Source organism: Bos javanicus, chromosome 1, assembly GCF_032452875.1.
Source record: "Bos javanicus breed banteng chromosome 1, ARS-OSU_banteng_1.0, whole genome shotgun sequence".
Classification (NCBI taxonomy): Eukaryota; Metazoa; Chordata; class Mammalia; order Artiodactyla; family Bovidae; genus Bos; species Bos javanicus.
The window spans coordinates 64116562-64142124 of NC_083868.1; the positions used below are offsets into that span (position 1 = coordinate 64116562).

General features: G+C 41.2%; 1 protein-coding gene across 2 annotated transcripts in view; it reads right to left on the reverse strand.

Annotated features, from left to right (window-relative positions):
• Positions 1-25072, reverse strand: part of IGSF11 (immunoglobulin superfamily member 11) — a 140103-nt gene extending 115031 nt beyond the window's left edge. For both annotated transcript variants that reach the window (XM_061395632.1, XM_061395613.1), the window contains exon 1: positions 24650-25072. In XM_061395632.1, coding sequence (XP_061251616.1) covers positions 24650-24701 — 52 coding nt within the window. In that variant the 5' untranslated portion in view covers positions 24702-25072. The remainder of the gene's footprint in view (positions 1-24649) is intronic.
• Positions 25073-25563: the final 491 nt, after the last annotated feature.

Consider the following 25563-nt stretch of genomic DNA (forward strand, 5'->3'; position numbering starts at 1 on the left):
TTTCTTGAATATCTTCCCAGCATAAGCTACTGTGGTATAAGTAATACTATAGCAATAACAGTCTCAGACGAAATTGTTAACATTTTTATTACTGCTCTTAGCAACAGGGAGCCACTTAATTAGAGATACAAACCATACAACTAATAGGAGTCAGCTTCAAATTCTTATGTTAAGATCCAGCTTATCTAACACAACTCCAAGTGTTTCAGAGACAGAGACCCAGCACAGACTGTAACCACCTCCACTGTGTAACTTCACTAAGAAAACTGATCTGTTGGGAGGATGCAAACACCAATCACAAGGTCATAAAAGCTTTAAAAAAGCATGTTTACTGTGACTTAAGGAGACAGGAGACTGCAGTTCTTAACATAATTTCTGTCTCTGTCAGTTATTAATACATTATTCCTAGCCTACCAATGCATTATAAGTGAACAGGCATTTTAAGACGACACGGGGACTCAGTGTTACAGATTCTTTCTAGGCACCACATGCATTAGGGCCATCTCTTCATCTAAGTCAGCCACTCAATGGTAGAGTTGTTTTGTGCCTCACATTCCAATGAAGAAAAAGATTTGAAGGCTAAACAAACTTGACCTAAGAAGAGAAGGAAACAGGGAACCCTCTGACCATCTAGTCTACCCACAAGAGCTGGGCTGCAGGTGCGAAAGTCCTGCAGGCGGAACATTAAAAGATAAGTTGTCTGAGACCAGGAGAAAGGCTGAGCTGGGAAGGCTAGCAACAGAATGAACAGCGCAAGGGAAGAGAACAAGTACACACACACACACACACACACACACACACACACACGGTGTCACCAGTTGGACCAAAGCTAGGCAGGAGGCACAAAGGGTGTCCCGCTGGACTGCTGGAGCCCGCAAGGGAGGGTGGGAGGTGACTCCCAAGGGTGAGGGTACAGGGGCCCTAAGAACTAGGGAAATCAGGGAAACCAGGGTGGAGTGTGCCACGCGTTCAAAGCTCCTCAAAGTAAAGACAGCCTAGAAATATGCCAGTAGGAGCAGATGATGGCATGAATGTTAGTGACAAAGATGATGGTCATTTATGGTAATTTATTAGTCGGGCTGTCATTCCTAATTCTTTTTTAAATCATCTTTAGAAATCTAAAGGGAAAAGCCAATTTTCACCAGAAGGAAGAGAACGCTGTAAATATAGAACTATTGACTATGCAGGAAAATGTTTAGAATGCTGAAGCAAATAGTTCAATGGGTACAGATTACAAGCATAATAGAGTTTCAAATGAGTTGCCATAGCTACAAAAAGATAATTAATTTTGAGGAAACAAAAGAAAAGAGATACCATTAGGAGCAGTTTTCAAAGAGCTGAAATAATAAATGTGGCATCCAAATTTAACTCACGTTGCTTCCTGACAGGAGCCAGCCATGCTCCTCTACATGGGACCACTTCCAAGGCTGCCCCCCCTCACTCCCACCCTCCCCAAGCCGCTGGGCCCCGCCTCCCCTGGGCTCAGCTAAATCCTTCTCAGATGCAGAGAGAGACTGCTAGTTCCCAGTTGCTCCATAATGTCTCTCGGAAGTTCAGTTGTCTGTATAGCTTGAACTGTACAATCATCACTTAGTTTTTATAAAGCAAATATCTATTAAGCACTGGCTGTGTGCCAGGCGCAGTGCCTAAAGGTAAGGAAGGAAGAGAGTAAAACAAAGAAGTGAGTGTGCAGATTACAGAGACCAGGATAACAGGATGGGCTGAAGTCTGAACAACACGCTACGGATTTAGGGAGGGAAAAAGCCAACTCTAGGAGACCACATGGGAGGTGACATCCAACCTGGGTCCGGAAGCGCAAGCCTTATTTTCCAGGCCCAGAAGGAAGAGCAGAAAAGGGGATTTCAAGCTGAAATGACTGTGTTTTCTTGCTCTCCTTTTCCTGAAGTGAGAAGAGGGTAGGTTTTGGATACCAAAGACGTAAGAGCTGTGGCCTTATTTAACCTTTCCTTGTTTATAAAATGGAAATATTCAAGGGTGTGGTAAAGATTAATTATATCCTGTATATTTGAAGGGTGAGTATCTAGTAAGCATTCAAAAAAATGTTTCCTCCCTCCCCTCCTTAGAAACTGTCAACTCAATGCAGGCAGGAGCGGAGTTGTGTACTTTTACCAGCTGCAGTGTCTAACCCACAGGCCAAGCATAGTTTCTTCTTGGAATAATAGTTTTTCAATCATTCCCCTTTGAATTTGAGAACTTACAAATCTTCCATCATGCCAACTTATGTGAAATACATAAAAACAAAGTTCTAAACTCTCTTACGGCTCATGCTGTACTATTCACCAGGCACACCAAGCAAATACATAAGGCACCAGCAAGGTAGAAGAGGAGAGAGACAGAGGGAAGGAGGCAGAAAAAGGGGTTTTTAAGGCTCGTATCTGATACATGAGAGCAAAGATTAAAGCAGTCCTCTTGAAGGAAAAAAAAACAGCTGTGTTGGACTTGCTTACTCTTGCTTCACAGTTTAGGTTTCATTTTGACTTTCACAGGCTGGAGCACCATAATCTCCGCATGCTTAGTTAGGTTCTAAAGCATGCTCAAAGTCCTGCTCAAACAGCTCAAATAGATGTTCCCCAAATTCTTGTCCAGTGAGGTCGCAGGATTGGGACAAAACCACCACAAATTCAGTTTAAAATAGAAAATGTAATCCAGTCACTGTCTGAGCCTGACACAGCACTAGGCACTTTAGACATTATCTTACTTACTCTTCTAGGCACTTACTCTTTTAGGTACTGAAATTCATTCACTCTCCAACCACACAATCAACTTTCTTGCTTGGAAACAGGGTTAATATTCATCTATTTCACAGGCTTGTCTTAAGGATCACCAAGTAAACATACCTAAAATGCCTGGGCACTGGCACATGGCACAGGGTCCCCAATCATGGCAGCCACGACTTTAATGGAAACTTGACATCTAGACTGGAAACTTGGATGTGAAAAGCAGGAGAAACGTGCTGACTTAGAGAGGCATCCAGAAGTGGTAGAGCAGCAGAGCTGAAGCCTGGCTGGGCTGGCTCTGGAGACAGGACGGCTTGGCTTGCTACCCCTTGGCACATGTGCCCAGAGCCTATTCAGCTCCAACGTTCCAAGCTGTTTAACCACATTCAGTTCACTGTGGGCACCTCAGTATCCAAAAAGCCTGCCAAATCCAAGTATTTTTAAAAAGCACTCCAAGTGATCAAGCAAATAAAGAGGCTTTTCTTCAAACTAAAGATCATTTATTGAGATTCAATAAACCACTGTAGTATGGTTCCTGCAATTGCTTACACATTTGCTACCATGTTGGTACATCAGCTTAAGTTAAAAACTAGGACAAAGCTCAATACCAGCGCATCTGGCCAGAGGAGGCCATTAGATTCTGTGGGATTGGCCACGCATCTAAACCTAATGTTATCAAGAGGACAGCAATAAGTAAATTTGTGTTTGTTAATAAACAAGCATATGCAAAAAAAAAGTCTATTTTCTCTCAAACTGATATGATCTTCTTACCACTTCTCACCTCCCAACAACTCACCCCAAAACAGGATGGATAGTGGGCATGAAGGGAGTAACCAAATTCAGCCCAATCTACTCCTCTAAGGCTGACCTAATAATCTGAACAACTTCTTTAAGTAATCTTACAGATGTCTCTTTTAGATGGCTCACATAAAGGCCCAGTCTTAAATTTCCTTCCCCTCATCCTGCTTTTCTTCAAGATGCTATCTGACTGCATGAAGGAGAGAGTTCTCAAACTACCCCATGGCAGAGAAGAGAGCTGACCCTCACAGCCACACAAAGTCCTCTGGGTCTTTACTGGCCTCTCTCCCATAAAGTATCTTAACTCACTGCTTATTAGTCTAGGAGTAGCAGGTTAAGACTGGTGCTCTGCGGGGTGTTCTTCCCAGTGGTGGTGCTGAATGGGGAACAGTGTTGGGTATGTGCTGGTTCTCATCCTTACACAGGGGTACTGGTCACTTGTCTCTGATGCTGAAATCCCTACAGATCTCTTCATTCTAACCTAGGACCTCTATGGTCCCCTCGCCAGGGTGCACAAGCACTACGAGGTCTCTCTCACACTTCATGCAGGCCCCTGGGAACCAGGAGCACCACCTCAGAGGCCACCTGCCTTCTGCCAAAGCCTCCAAGCCATCACCCCAGTGCATGTTCAAGGTGGCTGGCTGCAGAGCTGGCAGATCCCAAGAACCACACCACCTAGGCAAATGACTTGGTGTGTCAAAACAATGAGGACTGAGAAGACAAGACTGCATTCATACCATTAATGTAACAATTAAATAATAATGAGCTCAATCATGTTGTCTTTTAGACTAAACTCACAGAGTCCTAAAGACTAGACTGTATACTTTTTAATCTTTCTATCCTCAGATGCCTGAACCATAATAAGCCTGTTTTTTGCTTTTTCTCTTTAAAAACTGCTAAGTGCAGAAAAAACAAAGGTGTTCTGCCTCATCAACTGGGATGAAGACCAGATGAGCAGTGCACACGGCCTCTATCTTCTTCCACTTGACACTTTACTACATATATCTGTACTTCAGTTCCTCACCTGATTCTGATGTGTTCCACAATTATTCCTTTTCTGATTCACATAAATCTCCAAGCTGTAACTTTGCTTACAATTCTAACCATAGCTACCAGTCCATCATAAAGGAAATCAGTCCTGAATATCCACTGGAAGGACTGATGTTGAAACTGACACTCCAATACTTCAGTCACCTGATGCGAGGAACTGACTCATTTGAAAAGACCCTGATGCTGGGAAAGATTGAAGATGGGAGGAGAAGGGGACGACAGAGGATGAGAAGGTTGGATGGCATCACCGACTCAATAGACATGAGTTTGAGTAAACTCTGGGAGTCGGTGACGGACAGGAGGCCTGGTGTGCTGAAGTCCAGGGGGTCACTAAGAGTTCGACACGACTGAGCAACTGAACTGAACTGAACACGTGTGTTAGGTTCTTTAAGACCAGGTACCATATCGAATACTCTGTATGACCCACAATGCCTAAGTACAGTGGTGTACATAGCATGGGCTTACAAACAGTTTATTGGAAAATTAAAGAATAAACTTTTAAAGGCTGAGATATTCTCACTGAGAATACCAAACACAACACAAAAATTTCTGTGACATCTCTGAAAACAATTTTTGGACCATGGATTAAAATTCCTGGGACAAAACAAATGGAAGGTGACATTGTTATGATGCAAGGTACTCAACAATATAAAATACTATTATAAAACTAAAATTAATATCTTAAAAGGAGACTACTACATAATGGGGAAATTAAGATTGCAAGATTTAGAACTCAACTTCAGTTCCAGATGTTGAGGATGGTATTAATGAAGGAGAAGGATGAGACGATGGCAAAGATAGCAACAGAGGAGGAAGAGGGAGATAGGTCTCCAAAAAACAGTGAGAAGAAATTAATGCTATAAAGAGGAAATTAATATATGAATGCTATTTAAGAAGAAGTGGGCTTCCTTGGTGACTCAGTGGCAAAGAACCTGCCTGTCTGCAGGAGATGTGGGTTCAATCCCTGGGTCAGGAAGATCCCCTGGAGAGGGAAACGGCAACCCATTCCAGGATTCTTGCCTCGGAAATCCCACGACAGCGGATCTGGGTGGGCTATAGTCCATGGGATCACAAAAGAGTCAGACATGATTTAGCAACTAAACAACAACAAGTTTAAGAAGAAAGTTACATTTCATACTGTTCTGTATAGGTCCCTTTGTGTCTTTTGGGAAATGAGCCTTTACAACCTGACCATTATTAATAAGCATTTACTTATCTCTTACCAGGTGCAAGGCAATATGTTGGTTCCTGGAGGTAAAATGAAATATAAGACCAACTCAAAGCACTTATTTAACCAAGAAGACTAGACATAAATGTAAAAAAGTAAACTACCACAAAAAGTAAGCTTTAATTCTTGACTCCCAATTCTCATCACACACATGAAAAACCAATTTCGGGGGACTACAGGTCAAAATATAAAAGATAAGCAATACAGATTTTAAAAGATCACAGGCTAAGATATCTTACCAAAGACACAAAAAGTGCTAGTCAAAAAGAAAAACGGGTCAAAACCTAATAAATTACAATCAAGAACTGTTCTTTAAAAGACACTAAAGTATGAAGGTGAAAACGCAAATCACAGGTAAAAGATTTTGTGACCCATATAACCAATAAAGTGCCTGTATTTCAGCAAAAGTATTTTTAAAACCTATACAAATCAAGGGGAAAAAAAGACACACAGACTTTCAAAGTTTAAAAACTGGCAAAAACCCAAGGGTTTGTCAAAAGGTAAATAAACAAAAGTAGCATATATATAACAATGAAATATTACTCAGGCCTTAAAAGGAATGAAGTTTTGATACCTGCTGCAACATGGATGAACTCTGAAATCATGCTAAGTGAAGAAAGTCAGTCACAAATGGACAAATACTGTATGATTCCACCTATATGAGGAGAAGGCAATGGCACCCCACTCCAGTCCTCTTGCCTGGAAAATCCCATGGGCGGAGGAGCCTAGTAGGCTGCAGTCCATGGGGTCGAGAAGAGTCGGACACGACTGAGCAACTTCAATTTTCACTTTCATGCATTGGAGAAGGAAATGGCAACCCACTCCAGTGTTCTTGCCTGGAGAATCCCAGAGACAGGGAGCCTGGTGGGCTGCCATCTACGGGGTCGCACAGAGTCGGACACAACTGAAGCGACTTAGCAGCAGCAGCAGCAGCCACCTATATGAAATACCTAGAATAGGCAAATTCAAATATATCTAAATAGATCAGATGTTACCAGGGCCTGGGGGAAGCAGGAATAGGCAGCTATTATTTAATATTTATTGAATTTCTGTTTGGGATGATAAAAATGTTTTAGAAATAGACAGTGATGATGGCTGCACAACACTGTGGAAATGCTTAATGCCAATGAATTGCACACTGAATAGCAAAATGGTTTGCTATTGTTCAGTCGCTTAAGTGAAGTCGCTCAGTCATATCCGACTCTTTGCAACCCCATGGACTGTAGCCTACCAGGCTCCTCCCTCCATGGGATTCTCCAGGCAAGCATACTGGAGTGGGTTGCCATCTCCTTCTCCAATTGTTCAGTCGCTTAGTTGTGTCCTATTCTTTGCAACCCCATGGACTGCAGCATGCCAGGCTTCCCTGTCCTTCACTATCTCCCCGAATTTGCTCAAACTCATGTCCATTGAGTCGGTGATGTCAACCAACCATCTCAGCCTCTGTAGTCCCCTTCTCCTTATGTCCTCAATCTTTCCCAGCATCAGGGTCTTTTCCAATGAGTTAGCATCATGTGGCCAAAGTATCGGAGCTTCAGCATCAGTCCTTCCAATGAATATTCAGGGTTGATTTCCTTTAGGATTGACTGGTTTGATCTCCTTGCTGTCCAAAGGACTCTCAAGAGTCTTCTCCAGCACCAATTCTGGAAAAGAATTTGAAAACACCAGTTCTTCAGTGCTCAGACTTCTTTGTGGTCCAATTCTCACATCCAGACATGATTACTGGAAAAACCATAGCTTTGACTATATGGACCTTTGCTGGCAAAGTGATGTCTCTGCTTTTTCATACACTGTCTAGGTTTGTCATAGCTTTTCTTCCAAGGAGCAAGTGTCTTTTAATTTCATGCTGCAGTCACCATACAGAGCAATTTTGGAGCCCAAGAAAATAAAGTCTGTCACTGTTTCCTCATCTATTTACCATGAAGTGATGGGACCAGATGCCATGATCTTCACTTTTTGAATGTTGAGTTTTATGCCAGCTTTTTCACTCTCCTCTTTCACTTTCATCAAGATGCCTTTTAATTCCTCTTCACTTTCTGCCATGTGAGTGGTATCATCTGCATATCTGAGGTTGTTGATATTTCTCCCAGTAATCTTGATTCCAATTTGTGCTTCATCCAGTCCAGCATTTTGCATGGTGTACTCTGCATATAAGTTAAATAAGCAGAGTGATGATACACAGCCTTAACGTACTCCTTTCCCAATTTGGAACCAGTTTTAACTGTCACTTCTTGGCCTGCATACAGGTTTCTCAGGATACGAGGCTCAACATTAAGAAAACTAAGATCATGGCATCTAGTCCCATCACTTCATGGGAAATAGATGAGGAAACAGTGGAAACAGTGTCAGACTTTATTTTGGCGGGCTCCAAAATAACTGCAGATGGTGATTGCAGCCATGAAATTAAAAGACTCTTACTCCTTGAAAGGAAAGTTATGACCAACCTAGATAGCATATTCAAAAGCAGAGACATTACTTTGCCAACAGAGTTCCGTCTAGTCAAGGCTATGGTTTTACCAGTGGTCATGTGTGGATGTGAGAGTTGGACTGTGAAGAAAGCTGAGAGCCGAAGAATTGATGCTTTTGAACTGTGGTGTTGGAGAAGACTCTTGTGAGTCCCTTGGACTGCACGGAGATCCAACCAGTCCATTCTGAAGGAGATCAGTCCTGGGTGTTCTTTGGAAGGAATGATGCTAAAGCTGAAACTCCTGTACTTTGGCCACCTCATGTGAAGAGTTGACTCCTTGAAAAAGACCCTGATGCTGGGAGGGATTGGGGGCAGGAGGAGAAGGGGACGACAGAGGATGAGATGGCTGGATGGCATCACTGACTTGATGGACGTGAGTTTGAGTGAACTCCGGGAGTTGGTGATGGACAGGGAGGCCTGGCGTGCTGCAGTTCATGGGGTCACAAAGAGTCTGACACGACTGAGCGACTGAACTGAACTGAACTGAAGGTGGTCAGTCGGATATTCCCATCTATTTAAGAATTTTCCAGAGTTTGTTGTGATCCAGAGTCAAATACTTTAGCATAGTCAATGAAGCAGAAGTTTTTCTGGAATTCCCTTGCTTTTTCTATGATCCAACAGATGTTGGCAATTTAAAATTTAAATTTAACATTTTACCACAATTCCTAAAAATTACCAATGTAATACACCAAAAATCACTGTATACTTTAAACAAGTAAAAAATATGGTATGCTAATTATATCTCAACAAAGCTGTTTTTTTAAAACTGGCAAAAGACTTGAACAGACAGTTCACAAAAGAAGATACCTAAATGGCCAGTAAGAAGGAGAAAAGGTGAGCAACCTCATTAGTAATCAGCCAAGTACAAAATACCTGCACACTAGGCACACACAGTGTGATACCTTTATTTGCCCATCAGAATGACTAAAGTAAAACAAGCTGACAATACTTGATATTCACCAGGATGTAGAGAAAATGGATAAACTGCTAGGAGGGTGTAAAGATCAGCACAGTCACTTTGGGAAAATGGCAGTACCTACTAAGGCTGAATATGTGCAATTTGTTTCTTAGGTGTATTCCTAACTCTGATTATGTATCCAAAGACACATACAAGAATGTTCACAGCAGTGTTGTTCATTGTCAAAACTAGAAACCACCCAAACATCTATAAGCAGTAGGACGGATAAATCCATATAGTGGTATATTCACGCACTGAAGTGCTATACTGTAACAGAGGTGAAGAAATTACAGCTACATGTAGCAGTGTGGATAAATCACATAATCAGTGGTGAATTTTCAAAGGCAGACACAAAGGAACACATACTAAATAAGAATTATTCTACTTATATAAATTTTAAAAACAGACTAATTTCTGGTATTAGAAGTCAAAAAGTGGTTACCTTTGTCATCTCCAAAAGTAATAGAAATAAAAGCAAAAATAAACAAATGGGACCTAATCAAATGTATAAGCTTCTGTACAACAAAGGAAACCATTAACAACAACAACCAAAAAAGGTCAACCTACAAACTGGGAGAAAACACCTGCAAATGATATGACCAACAAGGGCTTAATTTCCAAAACATACAAACAGCCCATACAAACTGATAACAAAAAAAAAAAAAAAACAATTCAATCAAAAAATTGGAAGAAGATCTCAACAGACATTTTTCCAAAGAAGTTATACTGATGGCCAATAGACACATGAAAAGATGCTCATCATTGCTAATTATTAGAGAAATGCAGATCAATAATACAATGAGGTATCACCTCACACCAATCAGAACAGCCATCATCATAAAGTCTACAAATAGTAAAGGCTGGAGAAGATATGGAAAAAAGGAAACCTTCCTAACTGTTGGTGGGAATATAAACTGGTGCGACCACTATGGAAGACAGTGTGGAGGTACTTCAAAAAACTAAAAAGAGAGTTGCCCTATGACCTAGCAATCCCATGCCCAAGCATATTCCCAGACAAAATTATACTTTGGAAAGATACATGCAACCCTATGTTCAAAGCAGCGCCATTCACAATAGCCAAGACATGAAAAAAACCTAAATGCCCATCAACAGATAAACAGGTAAAGAAGATGAGGTATATACACTGGAGTATTAGTCATGGAAAAGAATGAAATCGTGCCATTTGTAGCAACATGGATGGATCCAGAGATTATCATACTAAGCAAAGTCAGAAAGAGAAAGACAAATACCATATGACATCGCTTATATATCTAAAATATGACACAAATGAACGTATCTATAAAAAAGAAACAGACTCACAGACATAAAGAATAGATTTGCAGTTACCAAGAGGGAGGACAGATGGGAGATGGAAGGATCAAGAGTTTGGAATTCACAGACGCAAACTATCCAACGCAGGATGGATAAACGACGAGGCCCCACTGTACAGCACAGGAAAGTACAGCCAATATCCTGTGATAAACCACAGTAGAAAAGAATAACGAAAAGAATACACATGCACAACTCAGTCACTTTGCTGTAGGGAGAAGTTAACACAACATTGTAAACCAGCTATACTTTCAATAAATTTTTTTTAAAGTGGTTACCTTGCGGGAGCAGGGAACGGCAGGATGATTGAGAGGGTCTCTGGGGGCTACTGGACATGGGCAATGCACTGCCTTTGGATCTAGATGATGGTTACCTAAGTATGATATGACTTATGATAATTCACTAAGTACTACTCAGTATTACTACACTATTTTGTGCATATTATGGTTTAAAAAATTTTAGTCCTGGTCACTGCTGTCTTTTGGCAACTTTGAAATATAATCCCCAAAATAACTATGTATGTCATCATTCCTCAGCAGACTGAACAAAGTGCAAATTTTAGAAAGGCAGCAGGGACATGTTAGAAGAAAGCAGGAAGCTACTGTAAACTTAGCTCACATAAAGGAAAAGGCTGAGTGACTGTATCAAAGGTTTTCAGAGTATGCAATTGTTATTGCTATCGAAGGAAGGGAGAGATATAATGAAAACAGTGTTTGACAGGAGAGCAACCTGGCACAGAATAAAGGATGGATCAAAGAGAAGAAAGGAGAAATAAAGAACCACTAGAAAAGTGTCAGAATAATGCAAACTTAAGGATATAAATTAATGAAGGTAGTGAGGAAAGAAAGGAGAGCAAGAAATTAAGAACACTAAGAAGAAATGGTCTAGATTTGGTGGTTCTCAGATGTGAAAAAAATTATAATTATAATTATTATTGCCTAGGCACAGGCCGTGGGATTATACACTTGCCCAGTGGGATGCTGCCACACTGTCCAAGGTGCAGACAATACCAGAAGCTTCAGCCACATACAAAATCAGTCCGCCTGAGATTTAAACATAAGTGTGTGTGTGCATGCAAACTGCAACATGTAAAATTAGATAACTGTGTGTACATTTCTATATTAGCAAGTATATATAAAGTAGAAGGAGAAGCACAGGTTTTGTCAAGTTTAACCTGGATGTAGAAAAGCTAAAGAAGAAATCTATTCACTGTCCCTGAGTGAGTAACACCACCACAGGGAGTGGGGGAACAGCTCCATTACCCTCCGACTCAAGTCAAAGAGAAAGCTGGCATGCCAACTTCCACTGTGTCAAGAGAATCTTGGATGAGAATTCAAGAGGAAGTGCTCAAGATTGCAAATTATTTTCGTGCTTATGGTCAACATCATCAGTTTATAGAAAACTCGTTAGACATTGACGGAGTAAGCAGATTTGATTTATTTCAATGCAGGCAGATGGCTTGGTCGTGGAAATTGTGAAGAGATTTGCTGAGCGGCTTCGTCAGATCAAGGACATTATGGAATTAAAGGGCTCTAAGAGACCTTAGTGGTCCAGTTCCCTGTGGCTCACAACATTACACTTTCTTACTAATAAGAAAGACAACTCAACCACGTGAATCCAAAGTAACTAGGAAGGGAGGAGGGAAAAGCACAATATATTTGTCCAAAGAAGTACAAATGTTAACATGGAAACTGGAGACATCAAAGGGCAACTGAAACATGCTTTGCTCTGAGAACAATGAAATCACAAATTAGCAAGAATTCAAAGTCACATTTTCAGCAAGTATTTTTATGACAACGAATCATGTTTAAGTTTCTATAACTATTTTGGAGGATAAACCTTAAGAATCTTCTCTGCTAGCGTGTTTTAGTTTCAGAAAAAAAATTAATCTGAAAACAAATCATACCAAGAAAACACAGTGGGCAGTGAGTTTACAAAATCTTATAATTATTTTGGAAGTTCTGCCAATGTGACTAACTGTCCATTTGGGAGACCACCTGGTTTTGCATAAAAACATCCTCTTTCATGAAAATGCACAAAGAACAGCTGGGAAACACTATCAGTGACATAAGTCAGAGTTAGGACATGTCCAGCCACACCCCTCCAAAGCTTTCATCACTACCTCCTTGACTAAAACCCATTGTTTTTTAAAAGCTCACAAGCTTTTCACTTTTAATCAACAGCAGCACTACGAAAATGTCTATATACATCATGTGACCCAGTCCAGATACATTTTAGACACTGGTGGCTCGGTGATAAAGAATTCACATGACAACACAAGAGATGTGGGTTCAATCCCTGAGTCAGGAAGACCCCTGGAGAAGGAAATGACAAACCACTCCAGCACTCTTGCCTGGGAAATCCCATGGACAGCGGAGCCTGGTGAGCCACAGTCCATGGGGTCACAAAGAATTGGACACAACTCGGGGACTAAATAACAACAAATGCCTGGCTTAGACCAAGAGCAGTCATTATACGATAAAAGCAGAGAAAGGTCCTAAAAATCAAGTTAAAGGATCAGGATACAGTGATTGTGATAAAATGTTTTTTCATGAGTCTGTTCACAGCTCACCCTCTCCTGGCACATACAATACCTATCTATGCTACAAAGGATTTAAGAAAATAAAGATGTATGTACACAGCCTGAGCTAAAGTGAACAGAAATTAATTTTAAAATATAATTCTTTATATTTGAAACCACTTTTTATAATCTTTCTACAACACATGAAGATGGTTTTAATTCCTAGAATAGGTATCACCAAAAAGTCTTATTAAATTGATAGGGGGAGAGGGCATGCTAAGTCAAAAAAACTATTTTAGGAAAAGCTTTATAAATATGTTAACATCAGTCATATGCTTTCTCCAGGTTATTTTATTGCCGATACTCTCAATACTTGGGAGCCAAGTTAAAGAACCATGAGGACACAGAGCTGGAAAAGAAGAGATCACCTAACCACCTAATCCCTCATTTTGCAAAAGCAAGCAGGTCTGGAGAGCTAGCAGTTTGATGGGTCCCAGGTCACACCTCCACCGGTAACCCTGGTTAGGGCTCTTGCTCCCTGACTTGAACTGGGGTTTAGCAATCCTTCTGACTAACTGCCACTAACCAAGCATTTTCATTTTCTACTTGCCAGGCACCACGCTACACAGTTTAGAGATGTGTCATTTCATTTAATTTAGTGCTTCCCAACACACTGAGAAGGTTATTTCCACTTTACAAGATGATCAAGCCCAAGCTCAGGACATCGTAACATTCCCCAAGTCACAGAACAAATAAGTGACAAGTCAAGAATTCAGATCTGAGCTGAATTCACTCTACAAACCCATAAACTTTTACGTGATGCTAAACGTGTACAACCAAAAAACTTCACTTTGGGCAACCTAGACTATAAAAATTTCTCCACAAATTTATAGGTTATATGTCCAAAGATGTCTGCTACGTAGTTAATATAAGAAAAATAAGAAACAACAGTAATATACAATAATGGAGAAACAGCTAAATAAATTATACATGCTGTGAAATACCAAGTAATCACTAAGGATAATGTAATAGATGTGGTAAGATACCATGTAATAGATGTGGTAAGCTACCTATATTAAATTGTTATGTTTTAAAAATAAGTTACAGAAGAGTATTATGGCATTATTTACAAAAAAAAATGCATACGCATTGCAGGCTTTGTTTGTGGTTCAAGAAAGGCCTGGAACAATGCACAGTAAAAGCAGAGAATTCAGTGGGTGGAGGTGGGTTTGAGTCAATTCTTAAACATTTCTGCACTGTTTGAATTTTTACGGCTAAGACATGCTACTTTTATAATTTAAAAATTTATACAAAAACAAAGAATTTTACAGTATTTATTTTTTAAAATGCATACATACTCCATTTAATGCCATCCCCCATAACATAGAAAAATTGTACAGCTATTTGTGTCTACAACTTTTTTCAAAAAAAAAAAAATACTAACATCTCATTACACTATACCAGCATTTCAAGACTAGTCCATAGATCCATGGGGGTCTCCAAGATCCTGTCAGAAAGTCCAAGAGGTACAAGCTTTTTTCTTAATACTGGTAAAGTATTATCTGCCTTTTTGCCCGAGCTGACATTTGTACTTATGGTGCAGAAGCAGTGGTGGGTGAAACTGTTGGCGCCTTGGCATAAGTCAAGGCGCTGTCAGGAAACTGTGGGAGAAGGCTGCAGTCATCACCATCACGCACTCATGGTTAAAAAAGGAAATCCAGTTTTTTTTAGATGTCTTTGTGAAGCAACAACAGCAGTTTCATTGCATCCTGACCTTTTCTAGTATTCTGTGTAACCAAATGGGCAGCATGAAATAGGAATCCCATATGCGGTTACAGAGTCAAGTGGGGTCCTAAGGAGAAGCGCTGGGCCAGCAGTTAGAGCCCAAGGCTAACTCAACCATCCGCTTTTCCCCAGATTAGCCCTTGTACTTGAGGGAACAACTCACAGACTAATCAGTCAGACTTGGGAATCTGGATGACATTTCCTCAAAACCAAACAAAGCAAGACTCTCATTTTGAGGGAAGTAACCAACAACTATCTGTTGCCAGTGATAAAATTGGAATAAATATTAAAATTTTGGAAAGCTTGTATCTGCCACTGTGAACTTTAACAGTTTCCCAACACTGAAAGGCTGTGCTGGTGAGCTCAATGGTGGTATTAAATGTGATTATCTTTTTACATTTTATAAAATGCAATACATGTCAACATCTGTAAGATCTGCATCAGTGAATCAATATTTTTCAAACAAACAATGAATAATGTTACAAAAAGAACCACACATGAGTATAAGATCCATTTAAAGTGCAATGTTTAAAATCTATTAAAGTGGACTTGAATGGAATAAGAAATGTTTACTGATATGGTTTCAGAATCTTCACTGCAACCACTCTTTAAGATGTATGTGTGCTCAGCTGCTAAGTCGTGTCTGACTCTCTGCAACCCCATGGACTGTAGCCCATCAGGCTTCTCTGTCCATGGAATTTTCCAGGCAAGAAAACTGGAGTGGGTTGCCATTTCCTCCTCCAGGAGATCTTCTTAAGTCAGGGATCAAACCCTGTCTCTTGTGTCTCCCGCATTGGCACATGGGTTCTTTACCAGTGAGCCACCTGGGAAGCCCAATCTTTTAGATACTACCTCTTAAAGTGTTTTGGTGGAATATCAAAGAATAAACAAAATTATCTGAAAATGCTATCAACATACTCCTTCCTTTTCCAAATACATAGTTGTAAGAGGCCAGATATTCTTCATGTAGTTCAACCAAACCAATACATCATAATAAATTGAATACAAAAGCAGATGGGAGAATCTAGCTGTCTTCCAGTGAGCCTGACATTTCTAAACAATGCCACTCTTCTAGCTAATATTTTTTGGCTTGAGAAAAACCCATATGTGTCACAAAAATGTATTATGTCAACATATAATGAATATATTACTGCTATTTTTAAATTGATTAGTACATATTTTTTAATTTTCTCACTTTTGGCTTCTAATATGGTAAATTTGTGGGCTTCCCGGGTGGTGCTGGTAGTAAACAAGCCTGCCAATGCAGGAGACACAAGAGATGTGGGTTCAATCCCTGGGTTGGGAAGATCCCCTGTGTAGGAAATGGCAACCCATTCCAGTATTCTTGCCTGGAAAACCATGGACAGAGGAGCCTGGCGGGCTAGAGTCCACGGGGGTCACAAAGAGACAGAGCCCACTGAGCAACTAAGCACAGCACATGGTCAATACTGACAGATACAAGCCACATAAACAAAAGCACTTCTGGCCCTCAATAATCTTTAAGGTCCCAATAATCTTTAACACCAAAAAGTCTGAGAATCTTTGTAGTGTACTGTTAACACATTTTTCATGTGTTCTTCATACTGTCTTAAGTCTTGGCCAACAAGTACAAGTACAGCAATCTGTATTTATACACGGACAATACACATAAGTTAACTGTACTATAAACTTTCTTAGCCAATGAAAACATCAAATGCTAGCTAGCCTGATTTGAATATGTTCTGCAACAAGTGATGTTCACTACACTTCAGCCTTTTCATTTGCCACGAATTTTGTGTTCTGGCAAATGTTCTTGACCAATGAGGGCTGACAGAAGTTGTATAGCTGACAGTGATGTGCCTGGTCCAAAGAAACAAAGATTAGTATAATGATACTTAAAACTGATGATACTTAAATTTAAATGATGATAACATCACGGCATTTGCAAGCACATTGCTGAGGATGCAGTTATGATTAGAAAACAACTTTGGACATTTTGAGAGATATAAACATCACTGCAGACTGAAAGGATGGTACCTAAAGGAATGGATCACAGCAGGAAGAAACTGTGGCTTGAAGTACACAGACTTCAGGGGAAGGGAAGGGAATGAGAGGGAAGGACAACTAGCAAGCTCCACCAGGAGGAGGTTATAATGCCTCCCATGTGAGGCTGGCTGAGTAATGCTCCTATTTCCTAAAAAGCTTCTGCAGTACTGTATGCACATGACATGGGGAAGGGGAGAGAGGGCTTAGACCATGCATGTGCATGCTCAGGCACTCAGTCATGTCCAACTCTTTGAGAACCCATGGACTGTAGCCTACCATGCTCCTCTGTCCGTAGGATTTTCCAGGCAAAAATACTCAAGTGGGTTGCCATTTCCTCCTCCAGGGAATCCTCCCCACTGTGGGATCAAACACACCTCTCCCAAGTTGGCAGCCAGATTCTTTACCACTACGCCACCTGGGAAGCTTAGACCATATGAGATGTTAATTAATTATCTCCATTCTTGGGAGACTAGTTCCAACATACAGGCCTTCAGGACTAAGAACACCAGTGATATAAATGGGAAACTTCAAGGTTCTAAATGGATTTCCAAAAGTCCAACATCACTCTTCAGTACATGGAGCAAAATCTTTAGAAATTCCTTAGGGGGGAAAAAAAAGTCTTGAGATGGACAACTTTAAAGTTTTAGGATTAAAGGGAAGCTAAGAAGCAACTTTAAAAGGTCTATAAATACAGCATTTCTACATAAACTTCTAAAGTCAAAGAATTTGAAAAGACTGTGAAAATAGAACTCTTTCACCTCTATTTCACAAAACATACAGCAAGGTTTAAAGATCAGCTGAAGCTGACAATCAAACCAAATCCCTGAGGAAAATTTTAAAGAAATTATCTTTTTAACAGAAAAAAAAAGGATGCTTTTCAGGCACCCCAAGCACAGGGGAGTACCACCTGCTTTAGTAACCACTCATTCATTCAGTCACAGTTATTTACTGAGCACTTACTCTATGCCAGGCATGGTACTGTCTTTTAGGGAAAATGTATATACATACATATACACACACACACACAATTATATGATAAAGTTAACCTCATGGAACAAGGGGAAACTGTAGAACCAGGTCCACACTCTCATACAAGCCCACCAATTCTAGCTTCTAAGGTGATTTCTGGGTCTGCCTGGTTGGCTACAGGGGTTTTATTTGTTGATATCAATCCTGGTATAGGTAAAACAGAATAACCTGAAGTAACTACAATATCCAGTAGCTATATTTATTTACTTAAGAAGAATCTGACGCTACTAACAGAACATTACATTCTTCAAAATGGAAGAAGATGGGAAGGAAAGAGAGAAAAGAAACAACATTAATGAGAAAACAAGTGTAAACATTGCTTAAGCTTCCACTGATGTGATCTTCAACAGACTTTGGTGGAATTTTAAATTTCTTTTCATTTAAAAAATTTTGGATTAATGAGTCTTCTAATAAATCACAGCAAGATCCTCTACGATCCACTTCCTAGAGTAGCAGAAATAAAAACAAAAATAAACAAATGAGATTTAATTCAACTTAAAAGCTTTTGCATAATGAAGGAAACTATAGGCAAAGTGAAAGACAACCCTCAGAATGGAAGAAAATAATAGCAAATGAAAGAACTGTCAAAATTAATCTCCAAAATATACAAGCAGCTCATGAAGCTCAATACCAGAAAAACAAACGACCCAATCAAAAAATGGGCAAAAGACCTAAACAGACATTTCTCCAAAGACCTATAGATGGCTAATAAACACATGAAAAGATGCTCAACAATGTTCATTATTAGAGAAATGCAAATCAAAACAACTATGAGGTATCATCTCACACCAGTCAGAATGGCCATCATCAAAAAGCCTACAAACAATAAATGTTGGAGAGGGTGTGGAAAAAAGGGAACCCTCTTATACTGTTGGTAGGAATGCAAACTGCTACAACCACTATGGAGAACAGTAGGGAGATTCCTTTAAAAACTAGGAATAAAACTACCATATAGCCCAACAACCCCATAGTGGGCATATACCCTGAGGAAACCATAATTGAAAAAGACAAATGTACCCCAATGTTCATTGCAGCACTGTTTATAATAGCTAGAACATGGAAGCAACCTGGATGTCCAATAGCAGATGAATGGATAAGAAAGTTGTGGTACATATACACAACAGAATATTATTCACCTATAAAAAGGAAAGCAGTCAGTTTTGAGTCAGTTCTAATGAGGTGGATGAATCTAGACCCTCTTAAACAGAGTGAAGTAAGTCAGAAAGAGAAAGGCAAATACCGTATAATAACGCATATATATGGAATCGAGAAAGATAATACCAATGATCCTCTATGAAGGGCAGTGAAGGAGACAGACACAGAGAACAGACTTTATGTCTTTCAATGGGAGGAGGAGAGGGTGGGATGATTTGAGAGGGCAGCACTGAAACATACACATTACCATACGTGAAACAGACAGCCACTGCGCGTCTCATGTGTGACACCGGGAACCAGAGCAGGCGCTCTGTGACAGCCTGGAGGGATGGGGTGGGGAGGGCAGGGGGAGGGGGATTCAGCAGAGAGGGGCACATGTACACCTATGGCCGATTCATGCTGATGTACGGCAGAAGCCATCACAATATTGTAAAGTAATTACCCTCTAATTAAAATATAAAAACTAAATTAAAAAAAAGAAGAAAGAATGGCCCAGAAGTGGCACCATTAGACTTACATTCACAATGTCAGATTGCATTATTATTACATAGTCTGATCCTCCATGAAAAAAGTTATTAATTTCCAACAAACCTACTATACTTTAACCATCATCCCAACCCTAAATCCTGACCCACTATCTTTCTCAGCCGCTAATGTTAACCTAGTGAAGGACAGGGAAGCCTGGCGTGCTGCAGTCCACGGGGTCGCAAAGAGTCAGACATGACTTAGCTACTGAAAAACAACAACAATGTTAACCTAATTCTCTGAAGATTCTCGCAAAGACCTTTCTGTGATACAAGAGTTTCCTGAACTCAGCACTTCTGAGACCTCAACTTCTTCACAGGAGGCAATGCACTTCTAAATAAGTGCGCGTCTCATCTGTCGGTTTGTTACCTCTCTCAAGATGAAAATGCTAAACAAAGAGAAACCAGGAAGCATGCTACTTCTAAGAATGTTTTATTGACTAGACTTCTTGTTCACACTGGTAAATTGCATTAGTTTAATCTTGTTCTACAAAAACAAAAAATTAATGATATTTATGAAAACGTGATCTCCCTATAACACATCAGTGAGGCAGAACCACACCCTATATCATTCTACATAGGACCTAATAATGATAACCATGAACAGATATCAGATCAATGACTGAGTCTATGATTTATGAAATTAGGAAACAGATTTTTCTTTCTTTGACTTCACATTTCTACAATATTAAAACCATCACAGATGGAAACTATTACTACAGTCCTTGTTACATGGTAGGAAACCAGGCACTGAGGAAATCAATTACCCAAACTGGAATGGGAAGAAATCCTTCCAGTTTAGTAAGATCAGCTTAACTAATAAGTAAACTAATTAACTTTCCACTTTTAAGACCAAAATCAGCTCAAATCGGATGGCATGTTGAATACCACCCAAGAACTGACAACCTCTCTTAAACTAGCTTCTCTCCAAGTACAATCAAGGGAGGATTTCAGAGCCTCCAGATGTTCTGAAGCTGCTCTCAAAACACAGGGTTAGATGTGTAAGTACCAGGGAGTCCTCATCGAACAAGGGAGGAGGAAATTGAGGGACCATGTTCAGCTGAGGTCATCAGACTACCAGAAAAGTCAGTAATCCCTCAAACTGCCCAAAATATAAACTGATATCACAGGTGTAGATCACGGACTCAGAATCCCTCTTCTAAATAAACCAGTTACAGATGAGAATTTTAGGGGAACGCCACAATTTTCCCAACTTCACTTCCAGAATGGTGTTCTGTATAACTCAGAGCAGCTAAAGAATCTTGTGTACCAGCACACCACCTTGTTTGACACCAAATCACATGGCTTAAGTATGAAGATTCAAATGAGACTTTTCATTATAAATGCTTCCACTATCAAAGTGTGAAAACACATTTGAAAACGTGCCACATACTGTTGCTGGGGGGAAGAAGTCTTTACCCGTTGCATCACTACCTTGGGTCTGACAACAGTTCTAAGCATAACATTTTTGAAGCGCTTGCTGATTTAATATGTAAACTGCTTCCTGAGTAGTCTGTGTTGAATATTGAATTTAATTTCTCTAAAATTTTCACCCAGTGGCTGTCACCTTTCATGTAGGTCAAACTACAAAATTTTTACTAAAAAGTGAATCCTTCCCAAAAGTTCCATAATTAAAGTTAAAGCTAGGTAGTGGAAGTTCACAGTAAATGTTTCATAATGCTAACACTCAGGCTCATAATTCTTCTCATTTTCATTTCATGTTGTCTTTTATGTATTTTCTCCAGATTCTGTAAGGTTACCTGCTATTTTAAAGAACCACAAGTAATACAAGAAACACTTTAGATATACCTAACCCACTGGTACTCCTTTCCTAATTTGGAACCAGTCTGTTGCTCCATGTCCAGTTCTAACTGTTGCTTCTTGACCTGCATACAGATTTCTCAGGAGGCAGGTCACGTGGTCTGGTTCCAAATCAGGAAAGGAGTACATCAAGGCTGTATATTGTCACCCTGTTTATTTAACTTATATGCAGAGCACATTATGAGAAATGCTGGACTGGATGAAGCACAAGCTGGAATCAAGATTGTCTGGAGAAATATCAATAACCTCGTATACGCAGATGATACCACACTTAAAGCAGAAAGAGAAGAACTAAAGAGCCTCTTGATGAAAGTTAAAGAGGAGAGTGAAAAAGTTGGCTTAAAACTCAACATTCAGAAAACTAAGATCATGGCATCTGGTCCCATCAGTTCAGTTCAGTCGCTCAGTCGTGTCCGACTCTGTGACCCCATGGGCCGCAGCACTCCAGGCCTCCCAGTCCATCACCAACTCCCAGAGTTTACCCAAACTCATGTCCATTAAGTCGGTGATGCCATCCAACCATCTCATCCTCTGTTGTCCCCTTCTCCTCCTGCCCTCAATCTTTCCCAACATCAGGGTCTTTTCAAATGAGTCAGCTATTCACATCAGGTGGCCAAAGTATTGGAGTTTCAGCTTCAACATCAGTCCTTCCAGTGAACATCCAGGACTGATCTGCTTTAGGATGGACTGGTTGGATCTCCTTGCAGTCCAAGGGACTCTCAAGAGTCTTCTCCAACACCACAGTTCAAAAGCATCAATTCTTCGGTGCTCAGCGTTCTTTACAGTCCAACTCTCACATCCATACATGACTACTGGAAAAACCATGGCATTGCCAGTCCCATCGCTTCATGGCAAATAGATGGAGAAAGAGTGGAAACAGTGACTGACTCTATTTTGGGGGGCTCCTAAATCACTGCAGATGGTGACTGCAGCCATGAAATTAAAAGACACTTGCTCCTTGGAAGAAAAGTTATGACCAACCTAGACAGCATATTAAAAAGCAGAGACATTACTTTGCCAACAAAAGTCCATTTAGTCAAAGCTATGGTTTTTCCAGTAGTCATGTATGGATGTGAGAGTTGGACTATAAAGAACACTGAGTCCCGAAGAATTGATGCTTTTGAACTGTGGTGTCGGAGAAGACTCTTGAGAGTCCCTTGAACTGCAAGGAGATCCAACCAGACCATCCTAAAGGAGATCAGTCCTAACTATTCATTTGAAGGACTGATGCTGAATATGCCCCTGCACTTTCCACTTCATATCCTACAGCCAGGCTGTTCCTTTGGCTTAGAAAACCAAACACTCCCATCTCAGCCAATTCAAACTCTACTCAAAGTCCAGATCAAAAGACTTTTCCATGAAGTCTCCCTTGATATCACTACCACCAATAACAAATGACACTCATATATATATTCCTTGTATCATAACTCACTTGTGCATGCTTGCAGCTTGTCTGAAAACTGCAAACTCCTTACAGGAGGTGGACAACGTATTTTTTACAGAAAGTGGACAAATTCATGTATCTTTGTCTCCCACCACCATCCTGCCCCTCCCAAGTGCCCAGAGTGGAGGCTCAGTAAACACTCATCGAACAAATGAACACAGTTTTTTGAGGGTGACAAGTGCCTCTACAAAACAGATTATCACAAAGGCTGAAATGTCCTTGGAAGTCTTTAAAAACATCCCAGTATATTTAGGAATAGTTCTGCTGAAGGAAAAGAAACACATCAGATGACCTTGTAAGGCTGATTCTGCAAATTTCACCAACTCTTTTAAAAAGTACTGCCTAATAATTCAAAACTCAACCATACACAAACACTATTTACCAGAAAAGGGTGGCATTTATTGTAACAGATGAAGGCTAACAATGTATTTTTTACCAAAAAAGTCAGCTGTTCTTACAGTAATATTTAAAACAGTTTCAGTTGTGTCCGAGGGATTATTTAAAAGTTCACTTACTCTATCTTATTTCACGCTTAAAAAAGTAGGACAGAGAAAAATACTGGCTCTCTCAAAGTAGTGACCAAAGTTAATTGGGAAGCACATGTTTATATAAAGCACATACAAATGTCATTTTGTACATCATCACCAAATATATACCTATTGAGGTCCTGAAAAGTTATCTGTAATTTTGAACATTTCCTTCTCTCGCTCCTATGGAAAAGATATGCAAGTTTTGTATTTCTTCCTTCCCTTAAACTCAATCTGTACAAATTTAAGTCAGCTAAAATTAAGTTACTTCAAGATCTATGGGTACATTAACAGTTCAAATAAGGTTATAAAATTATGGGAAACATACCACTATCTTCAAAAAGAAACAGCATTAACCACAAAACTCCATAAACCAGTTATCCTGCTTTTTAAATAAAAGCCTTCAGAATAAATCTCAGTAAATCTCAACAATGAATTAAATGGAACAGAAAACTTGATTCCACAGGACAGGAAATTCAAACACACACACACACACACACACACACACAGTCACTTGTATAAAATGAAAACAGGGTCTCAACACGACAGCTAGTCATAGAACGTAAAATTTAAGAAGATTAAGTAGAAATCAAAATTTAAATGGATATTTTTTAGAAGACAGTTAACAAGAAAATCAAACACGTTTCTTTCTTTTGTTCTAATATGGCTATGTTCTATGTATTTTTGTAAGTCGACTTAAATTCCTTGGGGAAGAACCTCGACCATTAAAAAATAAATTGTTTTCAAATCTAGTGTACGTACTGTAGAGTTTTTGTGTATGTGTGTGTTTTTAATAAAGATCACATTTTTAGTCATAACCTGCACATGCTCTTTAAAGATTTGGTGAAAACTGCAACTTAAAAGTGTTTCAGATTATTTTAAAAACATTTCCAGTGTTCTGCAGCCGCCTCGTAACGGAAACGATTCTAAATCCCGTTTCTCCCCGGACCCAGAAAGTAAGGGAGTTCGTTATCTAAAGGGGGCAAAGAGCGCGGTCACGGTCGGAGTCCGGTTCAGGACCAGGGGTAACCGGGCGGGGGGCGCAGTCACCTCTCGGATCCTAACACCTGAGCCGGAGCCGTGCGGGGAGGTGGCAGAGGGCTCCGAGTGGGAGCGCGAGCCTCGCCGACAGTCACGAATATGGCCCCCGAGAAAGTTGGGTTCCCAGGACCAGCCCCGGCGAGACAGCCTTCCCCGGCCTGCCGGCCCCGCCTGGCCCCACCGGGAGGGGAGAGGATGGGAGGGCCACTCACCGTGCAGAGAGAAGAGCAGCAAAGGCGCCAGAGGGGAGCCCCGACAAGTCATCCCGGGGCCGCGGGGAGCGCGCCCGCCGCCCGCCCGGCTCCTCGTCGCAGCAGCCGAGGCGCGGGCCGGGCTCTCGGCGCTCTTGGGGCAGCCGGAACCTCCCAGACTAGCCTCCTGGCCGCAGTCCGCCCGGCGGGGCTGGGACGGTGGGACCTGCAGACGAGACAAGCGCGGCTCCCGCGCCGCCCGGCTCCGCAGAGGCTGAGCTGCGCGCAGGTGCGTCCCGGGCTCGCCGGCCTCGCCCCGCGGCGCCACGGCCACCTCGCACTGCCCCAGGACCCGCCGGCCCCTCGCGCCGCCTGGGGACAGCCACTCCCCCCCAACTCTCGCCCGGCTTCTCGGGCGGCAGCCCGGCTGCGGCTCGGCTCCGCGCCGCCCACTCGCCCCTCTCGGTCTCCAGGGCAACCGCGGCTCCGGCGCGACGCCTGGCGGCCCACACGCGGAGCGGGCGCTGCGCGCAGCTGGCGCGGCTCTGGCCACCTGTGAGCTGAAATGCCCGCTCTCCGCACGCCTCCGCGAGCGCCGGAGACCGAAGGCGGGCGTCCTCCTCGCAGGCAGCCAGGGCCCCTCTCCTACTCGGATCCACTCCCCGGACCCGTAGTGAAAGTCCTGAACCCCAGAGAGCTCGACGAGGCACTTCACCACAGCCTGGGTCCCAACCTCCAAGACTCTTTTTAGATTTCTGTTTCGCTCTTTCACTTTCTCCCAGTCCTTTCTTTGGTAGCCTAAATAGTCCCCCCCCAAAAAAAAAACCTAACCCTGGCAAAGGTAAGAGTCGATGAAGTTTGTCCTATACTTTTATTTTTCTAACTACCCCTTTCTTCCTTCAAAGGAGCGTAGGGGCTGTACACCGTGGAAGACT